The 18435-nt window shown below is 48.8% G+C and overlaps 1 protein-coding gene across 2 annotated transcripts in view; it reads left to right on the top strand.

Moving 5' to 3' along the window:
• The first annotated feature begins 3758 nt into the window (after positions 1 to 3758).
• PPP1R13B (protein phosphatase 1 regulatory subunit 13B) overlaps positions 3759 to 18435 on the top strand; it is a 132111-nt gene continuing 117434 nt past the window's right edge. Inside the window, exon 1 of one of the 2 annotated variants that reach the window (XM_033191121.1) lies at positions 3759 to 3885. In XM_033191121.1, the coding sequence (XP_033047012.1) occupies positions 3874 to 3885 (12 nt within the window). In that variant the 5' untranslated portion in view covers positions 3759 to 3873. Of the gene's footprint in view, positions 3886 to 4517; positions 4842 to 18435 lie in introns of those variants that run through there. The other variant, XM_033191120.1, reaches the window with a different exon arrangement.

Raw genomic sequence — 18435 nt, forward strand, 5'->3', positions numbered from 1 at the left:
AGCCACCGTGCCCGGCTATTTTTTTATTTTGAGACAGAGTCTTGCTGCCACCAAGGCTGGGATGCAGTGGGGCAAACTCAACTCACTGCAACCTCTGCCTCCAGGTTCAAGAGATTCTCCTGCCTCAGCTTCCCCAGAAGCTGGAATTACAGGCGCCTACCACCATGCTCAGCTAATTTTTTTTTCTTTTTTTTTTTGAGACAGGGTCTCACTCCATTGCCCAGACTGGAGTGCAGTGGCACGATCTCAGCTCACTGAAACTTCTGCCTCCTGGGTTCAAGAAATTCTCCTGCCTCAGCCTCCCGAGTAGCTGGGATCATAGGCATATGCCACCATGCCTGGCTAATTTTGTATTTTAGTAGAGACTGGTTGGCCAGGTTGGTCTTGAACTCCTGACCTCAAGCAATCTGTCTGCCTCAGCTTCGTGATTAGTGCTGGGATTACAGGTGTGAGCCACCACGCCTGGACTAAATTTTTATATTTTTAGTAGAGACAGGGTTTCAGCACATTGGCTAGGCTGATCTCAAACTCCTGACCTCAGGTGATCCGCCTGCCTTGGCCTCTCAAAGTGCTGGGATCACAGGCTTGAGCCACCGACAGGCTTGAGCCACTGTGTCCAGCCATGCCCAGCCTTTAATCTACAGCCTTTAATTTTTTTTTTTTTTTTTTTTTGAGACAGGGTCTCACTCCATTGCCCAGACTGGAGTGCAGTGGCACGATCTCAGCTCACTGAAACTTCTGCCTCCTGGGTTCAAGAAATTCTCTGCCTCAGCCTCCCGAGTAGCTGGGATCATAGGCATATGCCACCATGCCTGGCTAATTTTGTATTTTAGTAGAGACTGGTTGGCCAGGTTGGTCTTGAACTCCTGACCTCAAGCAATCTGTCTGCCTCAGCTTCGTGATTAGTGCTGGGATTACAGGTGTGAGCCACCACGCCTGGACTAAATTTTTATATTTTTAGTAGAGACAGGGTTTCAGCACATTGGCTAGGCTGATCTCAAACTCCTGACCTCAGGTGATCCGCCTGCCTTGGCCTCTCAAAGTGCTGGGATCACAGGCTTGAGCCACCGACAGGCTTGAGCCACTGTGTCCAGCCATGCCCAGCCTTTAATCTACAGCCTTTAATCTTTTTTTTTTTTTTCTGAGGCAGGGTCTCTCTGTGTTGCCCAGGCTGGAGTGCAGTGGCGTGATCTTGGCTCACTGCAGCTTCCATCTCCCCAGCTCAAGTGAACCTGTTGCCTTAGCTTCCTGAGGAGCTGGGACTACAAGTGAGCACCACCATGCCTTGCTTATTTTTATTTATTTATTTATTTATTTATTTATTTATTTTTTGAGATGGAGTCTTGCTCTGTCTCCCAGGCTGGAGTGCAATGCCGCAATCTTGGCTCACTGCAACCTCCACCTCCCGGGTTAAGCGATTCTCCAGTCTCAGCCTCCCGAGTAGCTGGGATTACAGGCGCATGCTACCATGCCCAGTTAATTTTGTCTTTTAGTAGAGACGGGGTTTCATCGTGTTGGCCAGGTTGGTCTCGAACTCTTGACCTCAAGTGATCCACCCGCCTTGGCCTCCCAAAGTGCTGGGATTACAAGCATGAGCCACCATGCCCAGCGTCTTTAATCATTTTGTTTGTTTTTTGAGATGGAGTCTCGCTGTGTCGTTGGGCTGGAGTGCAGTGGCACAATCTCGGCTCACTGCAACCTCTGCCTGCAGGGTTCAAGTGATTCTCCTGCCTCAACCTCCCAAGTAGCTATGACTACAGGCGCTTGCCACCAGGCCCGGCTAATTTTTGCACGTTTAGTAGAGACAGGGTTTCACCATGTTGGCCAGGATGGTCTTGATCTCTTGACCTCGTGATCCACTCGCCTCAGCCTCCCAAAGTGCTGGGATTACAGGTGTGAGCCACCGCGCCCGGCCCCTTTAATCATTTTTAACATAAAATATTTCAAACATAGAGTATAAAATACAATGCAGCCCAACATACTCACCATCCGGGTTCAAATGTTATAAATAATTTGCCACGTATGTTTCAGCTGTTCCTAACTGCTTAGCTCTCTTTCCCCCGGCTGAGTTGTTTTTAAACGAACTGCAGACCCCTTACATATGCTAGGATGCATCTCTAAAAAATATGGATATCTTCTTCCATAACCCTAATGCCTATATCCCATCATTAGTGGTGATTCCTTTTTTTTTTTTTAGAGATGGGGGAGCTCACTGTGTTGACCAGGCTGGTCTCGAACTCCTGGCCTCAAGCTATCCTCCCATCTTGGCCTCCCAAAGTGGTAGAATTATAGGCGTGAGCCACTGCACCCCACCATTAATGGCGATTCCTGATGGGCCTCTCATGAACTTTGTTCTGGGTAATGGGGAGACACAGAAAGGCTTTACAGGGTTGGGCCCTGTGTGCTCCAGGAAGATGGAGGCAGAGACTTGTGGGGAATGGTGGGGGCGTGGAGACTAGAGCAGTGGGCTTATAACGAATGAGCTTGGTTCAAGTGGGAGGTGACGGGCCGATGCCTGGAGGTGGCAGGCTGGGTGGGGAGGAGGACAGGGACCAGCGGGATGGACTTGAGGGGGAGCTGACCAGGCTGCCTCAAATGGACCCCTGCCTGGAGGATACAGGAGGCTTTGGTGTGAGGCAGGGTAGCTGCCACTGTCTGTGCCCACAGGTCCTGCAGGCAAGAGGGGGGGCCTTGTGCCAATGCTCCCCTTTCTGGGAGAGCAGGCTCATTTGGCTCACCTTACGCCGGGGGGCACCTCTCTGAAGTGCCTTGGCAAAACCTGTCCTTCGTTAGGTTTCGTGGGCCAGATGTACCCCTTCGTGACTCAGGGACATCAGCTGTCAAAGCTGGGGAAACCAACGCCCAGAGAAGGGGTGCAAGTTGCCTAAGGCCCCACAGGAGGTCAGAAGTAGAGCAGCTAGAATTAGAACTTAGATATGTCTGTGACTTTCAGCCTAGGATCACTCATTATCTAGAGCTTCCTCTTCTCTCCAAACCCTGTTCCCAGAAGAGGGGTGTCATTAGCCATTCATGCCCAGGTGTGGGTAAGTTTACAAATCCCAGGGACGTCTGTACACTAAGCCTCCTTGCTAATCACGGCCCAACTACAGAACGCTATTTATGGAACAGCTACCACGTGCCACAAATTGTGCTGGGAGCTTTCCATCCCTCGCATCCGAAAAAGCCCCCCCCCCCCCCCACACGAGGCAGGCACTATTATCCCTACACTCTCATCACAGAGACAAGCACACTACGATGCAGAGAAGATGCGGTTTGTTTAGGATCCCAGGCGAGGGTGTGGTGGAGGCGGTGCTGAACCAAGTCTGTCTAACTGGAAAGTCCACACTCTCAAATACGAGCCCCCGTGGCCTCTGAGGGACAGGGGTGGCTCCCCAGGAATGGGCTGGTGGGAGCTCTCTGGCATCTTCCCTTGCTCTGCCCCGACTGTGCAGCAACTAGAAGCCTCTCCGAGCACCAGACAGGCTCCAGACTGACCCTGACCTCGCGGCGGCCTTCTCCACGGGGCAGGCGCTTCCCAGGGCGGCTTACGCCTTCCGTGTCTGGGGCCATCCGCAGACCTTGCCTTCTGATGCCCGTGGGAGTTCGGTGCTGCCGCCGGGAGCACCTCAGTTCCCCTGTCGGCTCTCCGCCGCGGTCCGGGCGAATGGCACCATGTGGGGGGCCCCGAGCGGGTGCCTGCCCCCCTGGCAGCCTTTGCTGAGGGTCTGCTCAGGGCCCTGCCCGGGGCTCTGTCACTACGGCGCTCAGGACCGAGGGGGCGGCGCCTCTGGATACGGGGCTGCAGGGAGAGACCTGGACCCTGGAGATGGGGACCGGACCCTGCCCGGGGACGCTGGAGCTGGACCTCGAGGGATGCTGGCGCAGGTGGGCACAGGTGGCACAGGCTTCTAGGCGGCAGCTCGCTCGGGCAAAGGCCAAGGCTCGGGAGCCAGTGCGGGGGGCGCGGCCGCGGAAGACGCTGGTGGGGGCGGGAAGCAGGTGCCGGCCAAGGGCGCCCGACCGGGGCTGGTTCCGAGCGCACGGCGTCGGGTCACGTGCCCGCTCCGGGGCGCCCCCCCCCCCCCCGCCGCGCCCCTCCCACCGGCCTCTGGGCCGCAGCCCAACGGGGCGCCGGGAGCCGGGGGTCAGGCCACGGTCAGAGTGCGGGCGCGCGCCGTCGCCGCAGGGACGCTCCCGCCCACAGTCGGCCGCGGGAGCCCGGGTTCGAGTCCCGGCCCTGCCGTGATCCGCTGCCGGACCCGGGCCGGCTATTCCCTGTCGGGCCTCCGTTCTCCCACCGTCCGCGGCCTCCCCTAGTTGGGGCTCACGCAGGCGCCGGGGCGGCCACCGGTGCCCACTGCGCGCCCGCCCCTCCCCCGCCGCCGGGAGCGCGGACGCGCACGCACCTGGCTGCCGCTGAGAGCGAGGGTGGCGGGCGGAGTCGGGAAGCCCCGCCCCTCTCTCCGCCCCCGCTTCCTCCGGGCCAATCAGAGGGGGCGACGGGACCCGTGCGGGGCGCCGTGCTGGGGGCGGGGCCTGCGGAGGCTGAAGAGCGAGCCGGGCGGGCGGGAGGCGGTCGGGCTGGGCTGAGGCTGAGGCGGCGGTGGCGGCCGGGTGCCCCGGACAGCGACGCAGCGCGCCGGCGGCCGCCACAGGGCCGGCGAGAGCCCCGCAGCCCGCCGCAGCCCGCCGCAGCCGCCGCCTCGCCGCGGCCAGGCCGGAGAGCACAGCGACGGGCGCGCGGCCTTAGAAGGCGGCCGGAGCGGCGGGCGCAGCTCAGCGCGGAGCGTCCTGTCAGGCGGCGGCCGAGGGTGCCGCGGACTCTCCCCGCGATGATGCCGGTGGGTGCTGGCGGGCGGGCGGCGGCGGCAGCGGCTTCCTTCGCGGGCCGCTGGCCAAGCCTCCTTCCTCCCGCGGCTCCCAGCCCCCGCGGGCCGGTGCGAGGCCGGGCGGGCGGGGAAGGAAGTGGCTGGGCGGGCGCGCCCGGCCGCGGCGCCCCCCGGGCAGGCAGGTGGGGGCGGCGCCGGGCTGTCAGCGCGGGGCCGGGGCCGCCTGCGGGCCCTTCCTGCTCGGGCTCCCCGGCCGCGGGGCCGCGGGGACTGCCGTGGGGAGAAGCAGATGCATTTGGGGCTGGTCATCCCTTCGGTCCTCTCCGGCGCGCGGTCGGAAGCTGGGGCACAGGTCTCGTGGGTGGCGCAGCTGTGACCCGCCTGAAACGAACGTCCTGGGGTCGCACTGGGAGTCGACGGGGTGGGCACCCACGCCCGGAGTTCCCACACTCGGCACCCGCATTCCCGTAGCCTTCGCGGTTGTACTGAGGAAGGTGTCGAGTGCACGGATTTTGAGAGCCATCTTAGGAATTCCCTTTTCCCGTATCTGCAATATTGGTTCGTTTTGCTCTAACTGGTTTGTTCTCCGTATTCTGAAGGTTGAACGAGGTTCGTTTGTAGTGGTGGTGCCTTTGTCCTGCCCTTAAGGATGCTTTCGCCTAGAAAGACATTGGCCATTAGATTTGCCATCGTCCTACCGACCCTTCCCTTTGCCTATAATCTAAATAAGAGGGGATGCTGAATTCTGATTTTTAAAAATTGGCTTTTTGGGAGGTAAGCATCATGACTTATGAAAAAATGTGGGACTGGTCGTTCCCAGTTGGAGAGGTATTGGTTTTTTGAGCGCCTATATAGTGAGTAAAATTCTCAAACACATTTATAGTAAAATAACACAGTCATTTTTTTAACCTACAATACTACATTGAAAATCACATTTCACAGGAAAGTGCAGTTTCTCTGCATTCTCTACTGGAATTGAATATTGCCATTCTGCTGTGCTGCACCCAAGGACATTGAGATTAGATCCCCCCCCTCCCTCTTTGATTTCCTTTCTCTTGGTAATCTCTTCTCCCCGTTTTTAAAGGATTCCAGCATGTTTTGTAGCCGGCTTTCAGTGTTTTCCAAGTCTTAAGGTTTGATCTACTTGATCCTTAGGTCTTTCTTTAGCATCAGGCTTGTTGGGTTTCTAAACATTTGGTTTTAAATGAATAATTGTCTTGTAATGGAAAGAGAATTGGATGAGCATCAGACGATCTGGGGTGAAACACTGGTTCTTCCACTTTTTAGCTATGTGACCTTGAATAAGTCAAGGTCTTTGAGCCTGGAATTACCTCTAAAGTAGGGACAAAAATATACCAATATCTGAGCGCTGTCCTGAGGATCAAATAGGATGATGTTTCCAAAAGTGATTGTTGAACAGAATGTCATACAAATATTTATTAATATGGGTTTGAATTTTCAATTTCTAATTTTAATCTCTATAAGATAAGGCATTTGGAAAGTTCCCTCCCTAATTCTCACTGGCTAGATTTTGATGAAAGACATTATGGTGTTTCAGAATTTTGAAAGCAGTTTTAGTTAAATCTTGTAATAGTTGATTGATGCGTTCATACTATGGTGGCATTGAAGGATATCTAGAAATATTTTGGCTGGCTTCATTATTGTATAATGTTTAATTATAAATATCCTGCTAAGAAACTTGGCTTACATTTTCCATATGATTCATTCAGGCATTTTACCTCTATTCCACGTGATTAGAGTTTTCAGTTCCTACCTTAACAGGTTTCCTTTTTAAGAAGTTTGTTTAGCTGCGAATTGGGACATTTCTTCAAATTTCTCAAAACAATAAAATACTGTTTTTTTAAATAACGGTTCTATTATCTGTTTAAAACACTGTTTTTGTTTAAAAATGCCTTTTAGAAACAGATGGTATTGCTCTTAGACTCTCTTTTATGGCTTTTACTTTTGTATTTCCTTCTTGATCCCTAAAAATACTACTTGTGGGACTGAGTCCTTCCTCTATTAACACAGTTGGAGTTGGTTGTAAATTTAGTAGGAGTTTTCAGAAATGCCATTCTTACTTGATAATATGTAAACTATGTATCCAAAAATGTAAATAAGATTTTTCTCGATTTATTGTATATTTGGTATTCATCATGATGATGATGAATCAAAGGAACGTTGGATCATATTTTGCAGTTTGTGTAGAGCAGCACTGTCCAATAAAAATATAAAGCAAGCCACAAATGCAATTTTAAATTTTGTAGTAACTACATGAAACAAGTTGAAAAAGTATTAATTTTAACAGTATCCTTTTATTAACTCAGTATATCCAAAATGTTATTATTTTAACATGTAATCAATAGAAAAAATCACTAATGAGATATTTTACATTTTTTCTGCTACTGTTTGAAATCTGGTGTGAATCTCGTGACAGTTTGCATTTTACAGCACACCTGAGTTCAGACTAGCACATTTCCAGCGCTCAATTGCTACATGTGGTTAGTGGCTACCATATTGGACAACACAGGCTTAGAGTATATTTTATTTTATTTGAAAATTGGCAATTAGTATATAACGTCTGTGGTAACTTTTTTTTTTTCTTTTTTTGAGACGGAGTCTCACTCTGTTGCCCATGCTGGAGTGCAGTGGCACAATCTTGACTCACTGCAACCTCCACTTCCCAGGTTCAAGCAATTCTCCTGCCCCAGCGTCCTGAGTAGCTGGGACTACAGGTGGGCGCCACCACACCTGGCTAATTTTTGTAGGTACGGGGTTTTTACCATGTTGGCCACGCTGGTCTTGAACTCCTGACCTCAAGTGATCTGTCCACTTTGGCCTCCCAAAGTGCTGGGATTACAGGTGTGAGCCACTGAGCCTGGCCTGTGGTAACTTTTTTTTTCTGAGAGAGAGTCTTGCTCTGTTGCCTAGACTGGAGGGCAGTGACCCAATCTTGGCTCACTACAACCTGCACCTCCCGAGTTCAAGCGATTCTCCTGCCTCAGCCTCCTGAATAGCTGGGATTACAGGCACCCTCCATCCTGCCCAACTAATTTTTGTATTTTTGTAGAGATAGGGTTTCACCATGTTGGGCAGGCTGGCCTTGAACTCCTGACCTCAGGTGATCTGCCCTCCTCAGCCTCCCGAAGTGCTGGGATTACAGGTGTGAGCCCCCGCGCCCGGCCATGTGGTAACTTTTAATTAATCACATGGTATAGTACAGTGCCCATTCTCTCAGCTGTTGGGAATAATTGAGAGTGTCTGGCCAAATTCTCATCTGACACAATCAGATGTCATTAGAAGTCTTCTATTTGCTGTTGTACAAAGTGCCGTGACTTTCCACCTTTTTTTTTTTTTCCCTCGATACAGGGTTTCACTCCTGTTGCCCAGGCTGGAGTGCAATGGTATGATCATTACTGCAGCTTACTGCAACCTCCGCCTCCTAGGCTCAAGTAATTCTCATGCCACAGCCTCCTGAGTAGCTGGGACCACAGACATGCCACAGCAAATGGCTATTGTTTTGTATTTTTAGTAGAGATGGGGTTTCACCATGTTGCCCAAGCGGGTCTCGAATTTCTGAGCTCGAGTGATCTGCCTGCCTCAGCCTCCCAAAGTGCTGGGATTACAGATGTGACCCACCCCTCTGCCCTTGCACCTGGACTTTCCACCTTTTTTTTTTTTTTTTTTTTGAGACGGAGTCTCACTCTGTCGCCACGCTGGAGCGCAGTGGCACGATCTTGGCTCACTGCAATCTCCGCCTCCTGGGTTCAAGTGATTCTTCTGCCTCAGCCTACCAAGTAGCTCGGACTACAGGTGTGCACCACCACGCTCAGCTAATTTTTGTATTTTTAGTAGAGATAGCGTTTCACCATGTTGGCCAGGATTGTCTTGATCTCTTGACCTTCTCATCCGCACGCCTTGGCCTCCCAAAGTGCTGGGATTACAGGTATGAGCCACTGCGCCCAGCTGGCCTTTCCACTTTTTTTTTTTTTTTTTTGAGATGGAGTCTCACTCTGTCGCCCAGGCTGGAGTGCAGTGGCCGGATCTCAGCTCACTACAAGCTCCGCCTCCCAGGTTTACGCCATTCTCCTGCCTCAGCCTCCTGAGTAGCTGGGACTACAGGCGCCCGCCACCTCGCCCGGCTAGTTTTTTGTATTTTTTAGTAGAGACGGGGTTTCGCTGTGTTAGCCAGGGTGGTCTCGATCTCCTGACCTCGTGATCCGCCTGTCTCGGCCTCCCAAAGTGCTGGGATTACAGGCTTGAGCCACTGCGCCCGGCCCCTTTCCACTTTTAAACTAAATTATATTTGGAATTTTCCCTTAAAAATAGTTTTTTTTTTTTTTTTTTTTGGTTATCTGTAGTCACTCACCTTTTTATCAATGGATGACATTTTAAAAATGTTTTCCCAGAGAAAAAGGGTACCATTTAAATAATACTTTTCAGTTAGTCCCTAACATCTCATCTGGGCCTGAAAGCATTTAAAAGTTTGATAGAAATAAGAAGTTTATTAAAAATGGAAAGCCCAATTTAGATTATAGAAAGGATGAAAACTGCCTTGATTCAGCGTAATTTTTTTTTTTTTTGAGACAGAGTCTCGCTCTGTCACCCAGGCTGGAGTGCAGTGGCAGGATCTCAGCTCTGTCCCCCCCGGGTTCAAGTGATTCTTGTGCCCCAGCCTCCAGAGTAGCTGGGACTACATATACACACCACCATGCCTGGCTAATTTTTTGTAATTTTTGGTAGAGACAGGGTTTTGCCATGTTGGCCAGGCTGGTCTTGAACTCCTGGCCTCAAGTGATCTGCCCACCTCAGCTTCCCAAAATGCTGGGATTACAGGCGTGAGCCACCACACCCGGCTCAACATCATTCTTTTTGAAAGAGTGTGGACGTTTTGTAGCTAGTAAAACTTTTCATGCATAAATGAGGTATATCTGGAGAATGTTGCTAAGGATACTTTTTTTTTGTTTTCAGACGGGATCTCGCTCTGTTGCCCAGGCTGGAGTGCAGTGGCAAGATCTTGGCTCGCTGTAACCTCCACCTCCCAGGTTGAAGCAGTTCTTCCACCACAGCCTCCCAAGGAGCTGGGATTACAGGGGTGTGCCACCACGCCTGGCTCATTTTAGCATGGTTAGTGAGATGGGATTTCCCCATGTTGGCCAGGCTGTCTTGAACTCCTGACCTCAGCTGATCTACCTGCCTCAGCCTCCCAGAGTGCTGGGATTACAGGTGTGAGCCCCCATGCCCGGCCAGGTTACTTTTTCTTTTCCAAAAGAGTATCGACGAGTCAAGAAGTGTTCTGTAGCTCTGAAGTGTTTTTTCTTCATAAAGAAGGCACTCTGGGCTGGGTGTGGTAGCTCACGCCTGTAATCCCAGCACTTTGGGAAGCTGAGGCGAGCACATCACCTGAGGTCAGGAGTTCAAGACCAGCCTGGTCAACACGGTGAAACCCCATTTCTACGAAAAATACAAAAATTAGCTGGGCATGATGGCGGGTACCTGTAGTCCCAGCTACTCAAGAGGCTGAGGCGGAAGAATCGCTTGAACCTGGGAGGTGGAGGTTGCAGTGAGCTGAGATAGTGCCACTGCACTCCAACCTGGGCGACGGTGCGAGACTCCATCTCAAAAAAAAAAAAAAGAAGGCACTCTGGTGGTGGTGTTTGGTGATATTAGCAGTGGAGCCCCTAACTTCTATTAGACACTGTGAAGTGTGGCTTTGATTCTACTTGTTCTTGTCCTGGGAGCCCTTTCAGCATGTTTACTGTGGGTATGGATAATGTTAATTTGTTTTTAATATTTAGCTTTCATTAAATATGTACTTATTCGAGGTATTCATTTTTTTTTTTTTTTTTTTTTTGAGACGGAGTCTCGCTCTGTCGTCCGGGCTGGAGTGCAGTGGCCGGATCTCAGCTCACTGCAAGCTCCGCCTCCCGGGTTCCCGCCATTCTCCTGCCTCAGCCTCCGGAGTAGCTGGGACTACAGGCGCCGCCACCGCGCCCGGCTAATTTTTTTGTATTTTTTTTTTAGTAGAGATGGGGTTTCACCGTGTTAGCCAGGATGGTCTCGATCTCCTGACCTCGTGATCCGCCCGTCTCGGCCTCCCAAAGTGCTGGGATTACAGGCTTGAGCCACCGCGCCCGGCCGAGGTATTCATTTTCTTCCCAACTATGTAGAAACATTTTGAGATACTAGAATAGGTTTTTCACTTTAAAATAAACAACTGACATGTAATTGACAACAAAACCCTGAACTGGAAATAGGATTCTTGTTCCTACTGTTAGTGAAGACCTTTGGATTTAATCTCTTCTAGCCTGTTTCTCATCTGTAAAATGAGTTGGATGTGGTAATTTTCAGGCATTTATGGTTGATCCAGTAGCTGATTTATAGCAGATACTTGCAGGAAGTCCTCTAGTATTCATATTGGCTTCATCAAAGGTTGAGGCAACTTGACACTTGTTTTGGCAGGCTTCTAGTAAACTCTTTCATTTCCAAAGCATCTTTTATGACAGAGCAGATAGTAAGAGCTCAGTAAATGTTTGCTATTTTTTTTAATTAATAATTAAATGACTTGATAAGCTTGATTTTACAGCTGATTTCAGTAAACAAACACCAAAGACAGGACAACATTAAAAAAAAAAAAAATTTCTCTTTTTTTCTTTTTGAGATGGAGTCTTGATCTGTAACCCAGGCTGGAGTGCAGTGGTGTGATCCTGGCTCACTGCAATCTCTGCCTACAGGGCTCAAGCGATTCTCCCACCTCAGCCTCCTGAGTAGCTGGGATTACAGGGGCCTGTCACCACGCCTGGCTGGAGTTTCGCTCTTGTTGTCCAGGCTAGAGTGCAATGGCGCCATCTCGGCCCACTGCAGCCTCTGTCTCCTGGGTTAAAGTGATTCTCTTGCCTCAGCCTCCTGAGTAGCTGAGATTACAGGCATGTACCACCACATCTAGCTAATTTTGTATTTTTAGTAGAGACGGGGTTTCTCCATGTTGGTCAGGTGGGTCTTGAACTCCCAACCTCAGGTGATATGCCCGCCTCAGCCTCCCAAATTGTTGGGATTACAGGCGTGAGCCACTGTTCCTGGCAACAAATTTTTTGTGATTGATATATTTGTATATGTTTCTGAGGTATATGTGATTTTTTTTATGTGCATAGCACGTGTAATGATCAAGTCAGGGTATTTGGAATATCCATTGCTTCTAGCACTTACCATTTCTACGTGTTGGGAAGATTTCAGTGGCTCTCTAGCTGTTTCAAAATATACAATACATTATGTTCTTTTTTTTTTTTTTTTTTTGAGAGGAAGTCTCCTTCTGTTGCCCAGCCTGGGGTGCAGTGGTGCCCTCTCGGTTTACTGCCACCTCCACCTCCTGGGTTCAAGCAATTCTCCTGCCTCCGCCTCCCAAGCAGCTGGGTTTACAGGCGTGTGCTTCCACGCCCAGCTAATATTTTTGTATTTTTAGGAGAGACAGGGTTTCATCATGTTGGCCAAGCTGGTCTCAAACTCCTGACCTCAAATGATCTGCCCGCCTTGGCCTCCCAAAGTGCTGGAATTACAGGCGTGAGCCACCGCGCCCTGCCAAAAAGGGGTAGTTTTTTTCACCTGGAGTTTGGGGACAACTCAGTTTTAAATGTAAATGTGTTAAATGTATTTTCTTCATTCCTTTCTCAGCATCCTACTTTGAGCGGTTTTAGGATTAACAGTTTCTTAGGATTTTTAGCAAAATAGGAACTTAAAATATCACTGGGTTATTGTATTGAAGTTATATAACTGGTTGTCAACATGCATTTGTATGTGTTTGCACAGATGGAGAATACTTTCTCAGCAAAAGTATGGTGGGATTTTGGTGCCTTGAAATGCTGTTGTCATAGTTATTTCACAAACTGTGGTTCTAGGGCTAAACAGGAATGGTGGTAATCAGATTCTATTGTGACACTTTTTTGGCTTGATTGCTTTGCTTTATTTCACTGCAAAGATAGCTATATGACTGTTGTTCAGACTAATTGGTAAGCAAAAGCTGCTGTTACTGGATTTTGTAAAATGAAAATCTTTGGTGATATCGTATAGAACGATATAAAACTGGAAAAATTAGGTAGTTTTTATTAAAATTAATGGCATTTGAAATATTAGTGTACAGTTCAGTACAAGATGTTGTTAGTGGCATTATTGATGTGTTTAGAGAAAATGTTAACTGAGGTTTTAGCAGAATCATGATTTATGCCACATGTTGTGATTGTAATTATCATAGCTCAAGAAAATGCAAAGGCCTTGTGGTAGGAGCATGCCCAGCATGCTGAAGAAACAAAAGTAGGCCTGTGTGGCTGGAGCAGAGTGAGTAAGGGGGAAAGTGGAGGAGGTGAAGTCAGTGATGGAGAGAGTAGTGTAGGATTGATCTTGTAGGGCCTTAGAGGCTATTGTAATGAAAGGAGATGGAAAGTTTTTTTTTTTTTCTTTTTTGGCAGAGTTTTGCTCTTCTTACCCAGGTTGGAGTACAATGGCGTGATCTCAGCTCATTACAACCTCCGCCTTCCAGGTTCAATGGGTTCTTCTGCCTCAGCCTCCCGAGTAGCTGGGATTATAGGCATGCGCCATCACGCCCGGCTACTTTTGTATTTTTAGTAGAGATGGGGTTTCTCCATGTTGGTCAGATTGGTCTCTAACTCCTAGCCCCAGGTGATCTGCCCACCTCCACCTCCCAAAGTGCTGGGATTATAGACATGAGACACTGTGCTCAGCGAGACATTTATTTTATCAGAAATGAAACACAATGGGCCGGGTGCTGTGGCTCACGCCTGTAATCCCAGCACTTTGGGAGGCTGAGGTGGGTAGATCACAAGGTCAGGAGATCAAGACCATCCTGGCTAATATGGTGAAATCCTGTCTGTACTAAAAATACAAAAAATTAGCTGGGTGTGGTGGCACGCGCGTGTAATCATAGCTACTTGGGAGGCTGAGGCAGGAGAATCGCTTGAACCTGGGAGGCAGAGGTTGTGGTGAGCCGAGATTGCGCCATTGTACTCCAGCCTGGGTGACAAAGGGAGACTCCGTCTCAAAGAAAAAAAAAAAAAAAAGGAAACATAGTGGTCTGTTTATTGCATCATAAGTAGTTCTGAGTAATAGACATTGCCTAGGTGACTTTACATGTAGCAGGTAAGAGTGCAGACACTCACTTTATTCTGCTTAAATATGGATGCTGGCATTGCCATTTATGGGCTCTCTGACCTTAAAGTTCCTTGACCCCTCACTGACCTCTGAGTTGGTTAATAATAGTAACCTTACATTGTTGGTAGGAGGATCAGATGCATGAGTACAGTGAAAGTGGCCTGGCATATAGTAAATTCTTAGAAAATATGTTATTTGTAAACTCTGTTCTCTGGAAAGCTTTTACCATCTCTGCCTTGGCCAGCCCTACCATCAGAGGTGCTCACCCTGCCGTGTCTTTTTCTGGGATGGGGGATATGGTATAATTCATGTGCTATAAAATTCATCTTTTGATGTGTACAGTTAATTGGTTTTCAGTGTATGCATGAGACAACTATTGCCACTGTCTAATTTCAGATTATTTTACTTGGAGTATCTTTGCAGTACTTGTCTTAGTTATAATCTTAAACATTCGTTTGTGTGACTGGTTGATTTCTGTTTCTTGTCCTAGACTGTGAGCTTCATGAGAGCAGGAGCTCTATCTTTTTGCTTCTCATTATACCACTGCCACTTAGCCCAATGATTTACACATAGTTGGTGCTCAATAAATATTTTGTTGAATAAAGAAAGATACGATGTGGAAGGTCCTGTTGGACCCATTGTGAAGAGGTGTGTGTGTATGTGTGTGTGCGCGCCATGACAGTTAGACTTGATCCTGTAGAGATGGTCAGAAACCACCAAATGTTTTTATTGTTGTTACTTATTTTATTTTATTTTTTTATTTTTTATTTTTTTTGAGACGGAGTCTGGCTCTGCCGCCCAGGCTGGAGTGCAGTGGCCGGATCTCAGCTCACTGCAAGCTCCGCCTCCTGGGTTTACGCCATTCTCCTGCCTCAGCCTCCCGAGTAGCTGGGACTACAGGCGCCCGCCACCTCGCCCGGCTAGTTTTTTTTTGTATTTTTTAGTAGAGACGGGGTTTCACCGTGTTAACCAGGATGGTCTCGATCTCCTGACCTCGTGATCCACCCGTCTTGGCCTCCCAAAGTGCCGGGATTACAGGCTTGAGCCACCGCGCCCGGCCTATTTTATTTTATTTTTTTGAGACAAAGTCTCACTCTGTCGCCCAGGCTGGAGTGCAGTGGTGCAATCTCTGCTCACTGCAACCTTAGCCTCCTAGGTTCAAGCGATTCTTCTGCCTCAGCCTCCTGAGTAGCTGGGACTACAGGCATGAGCCACCACGCCCAGCTAATTTTTGTATTTTTAGTAGAGATGGGGTTTCACCATGTTGACCACACTGGTCTTGAATTCCTGACCTCAGGTGATCTATCTGCCTTGGCCTCCCAAAATGCTGGGATTATAGGTGTGAGCCACCGTGCCCGGCCAGAAACCACCAAATGTTTTTAAAAAGTGGAGTGATAGAGTCAGGTTTGTATGATAGAAAGATAATTCAACAGGAAGAGTAGTTAGGAAACAAATTGTTGTAGGCCTGACTTGAGGACCTGAAGAAGAGAAAGATCCAGTTGAAAGACAGTAAATAGATCGGATGGAGAGTGTGTGTATGTGTACGTGTGAGTGTGTGCAGGTGAGGGAGTGAGTGCTTGCGTGCATGCACACCTAAGTGTGTGTGTATGTGAAGGAGGGAGGGAGATAGCTGGAATTGAGGGTAACAGGTTTATTGCTTCAGCAGCCAGGCTTGCCTTTCCTTTAAGATAAAAGATACTTCTTGAGAAGGAGTAAGTTTAAAGGGTTGCAAGAATAATAAGTTTTATTTTGGCTGTGTGGAGCTTGAGATAGATCTCTGCCGTGTCCAGAAAGATGTTACCCTTAAATCTTAAGGTAAAATAAGTATATTAAATCAAAACTTTTTGCCTGTGTTCAGTGGCTTTAATGTTGTGGGTTCTGGATTGCTACCTGGGCATCTGCAGCACCCACACGTCCTCCCTGTGTTGCCAGTTTGCCTGATGAGCGTCACCCTGAGCCCACCGGACCAAGGTTCTCAGGGCAGGGACTGGACTCGCTTCGTCCATCTTTGTGCTCCAGGCACCTGGCAGAGTTTGTATGTACACTTTTTGTAGAGGTGTAATTTCTGTCTGTGTTGATTTCTTGTATTACACTTTTTACTCAGTTGCATGTTTGTATTTCTATCTAATGACATTCTTGAAAATAGTATCAGTAAATAATAGTCAACATCACAAATTACCAAAGTATAAACAGAGATTTTTGTAGAGCTAGTATTTGTGATGGGAAACACAGATGTGAAAGTGTAGAGCATAGTGGTTATCAGCAAGTCCAGACCCGAGACTGTATATTCTGGCTTTGCCTCTTACTAACTCTGTGACTTTGGACAATTTTTTTTTTTTTTTTTTTTTTTTCAGACGGAGTCTGGCTCTGTCGCCCAGGCTGGAGTGCAGTGGCCGGATCTCAGCTCACTGCAAGCTCCGCCTCCTGGGCTTACGCCATTCTCCTGCCTCAGCCTCCCGAGTAGCTGGGACTACAGGCGCCTGCCACCTCGCCCGGCTAGTTTTTTGTATTTTTTAGTAGAGATGGGGTTTCACCGTGTTAGCCAGGATGGTCTCGATCTCCTGACCTCGTGATCCGCCCGTCTCGGCCTCCCAAAGTGCTGGGATTACAGGCTTGAGCCACCGCGCCCAGCCTTTTTTTTTTTTTTTTTGAGACAGATTCTTGTTCTGTTGCCCAGGCTAGAGTGCAGTGGCGCTATCTTGGCTCACTGCAACCTCCGCCTCCCGGGTTCAAGTGATTCTCCTGCCTCAGCCTCCCGAGTAGCTGAGATTACAGGCGCGTGCTACCACGCCCAGCTAATTTTTTTATCTTTAGTAGAGACGAGGTTTCACCATGTTGGCTAGGCTGGTCTCAAACTCCTGACGTCATGATCCATCTGCCTCTCCCTCCCAAAGTGCTGGGATTACAGGCATGAGCCACAGTACCCAGCCGACTTTGGATAAATTATTTAACCTCTTTGTGCCTTATTTTCCTATTTGTAAAAACGGGTTTAATAACACTATATTTCACAATGCTTTTAGGATTGTCAGGTGCTTAGATTATTGTCTGTTACTATATGTAACAAGTAGTCAGGGTCTGGGTGTGGTGGTTTATGCCTGTAATCTCAGCACTTTGGAGGCCAAGGCAGGCAGATCACTTGAGGTCAGGAGTTCGAGACCAGCCTCGCCAACATAGTGAAACCCCATTTCTACTAAAAATATAAAAATTAGCTGGGCGTGGTGGAGGGCGCCTGTAATCCCAGCTATTTGGGAGGATGAGGCAGGAGAATTGCTTGAGCCTGGGAGGCAGAAGTTGCAGTGAGCTGAGATTGCGCCACTGCATTCCAGCCTGGGCAACAAAGTGAGACTGTCTTAAAAAAAAAACAAGTCAGTAGGCCAGGTGCCATGGCCTACATCTGCAATCCCAGCACTTCAGGAGGCCGGGGTGGAAGGATTGCTTGAGGCTAGGAGTTTGAGACTAGACAGGGCAACATACTGAGACCCTGTCTATATTAAAAAAAAGTAAAAATTAGCAGGACATAGTGGCATGCCTTTGTAGACCCAGCAACTCAGGAGGCTAAGGCACCAGGATCGCGTGAACCCAGGAAGTTGAGACTGTAGTGAGCTATGATCACCCACTGTACTTCAGCCTGGGCAACAGAGAGAGGCCTGGTCTCTTAAAAAAAAAAAACAATGCTGGGCACAGTGGCTCATGCCTGTAATCCCAGCACTTTGGGAGGCTGAGGTGGGAGGATTGCTTGAGCCCAGGAGTTTAACACCAGCCTGGCCATCATGCCAAAACTCTATCTCTACCTAAATAATACAAAAATTAGCTGGGTGTGGTGGCTGACACCTGTGGTTCCAGCTACTCAGAAGGCCGGGGTAGGAGGATCCCTTGAGCCTGGGAGGTGGAGGTTGCAGTGAGCTGTTTTCATGCCATTGTACTTCTGCCTGGGTGACAGATCCTGTCTTTAAAAAAAAAAGGGCAAATGTTTGCTGAGTACTTTTAAGTTTTCTCTAGCAACCATGAGGCTTCTTAGCAGACAAGATTCAGTCAGAAAAGGATCACAATTACCCTATTACTCTGAGGCAGAATGCTTGTGCCCTTCATGCTGAGAATAGCTAGGTGGTAATTGCAAAATCTATTAAGTTAATATGGACAGAGAGAGAATAGTTTGCTTTTCTTAGAAATTAAAGTTTAGCCGGTGCGGTGGCTCACGCCTGTAATCCCAGCACTTTGGGAGACTGAGGCAGGTGGATCACCTGAGGTCAGGAGTTCGAGATCAGCCTGACCAACATAACGAAACCTCGTCTCCACTAAAAATACAAAGAAATTAGCCAGGCATGGTGGTACCTGTAATCTCTGCTACTCAGGAGGCTGAGGCAGGAGAATCACTTGAACCCGGAAGGCAGAGGTTGCAGTGAGTCGAGATTGTGCCATTGCACTCCTGCCTGGGCAACAAGAGCGA

Source organism: Trachypithecus francoisi, unplaced genomic scaffold (genome assembly GCF_009764315.1).
Source record: "Trachypithecus francoisi isolate TF-2019V2 unplaced genomic scaffold, Tfra_2.0 Lachesis_group3, whole genome shotgun sequence".
NCBI lineage: Eukaryota > Metazoa > Chordata > Mammalia > Primates > Cercopithecidae > Trachypithecus > Trachypithecus francoisi.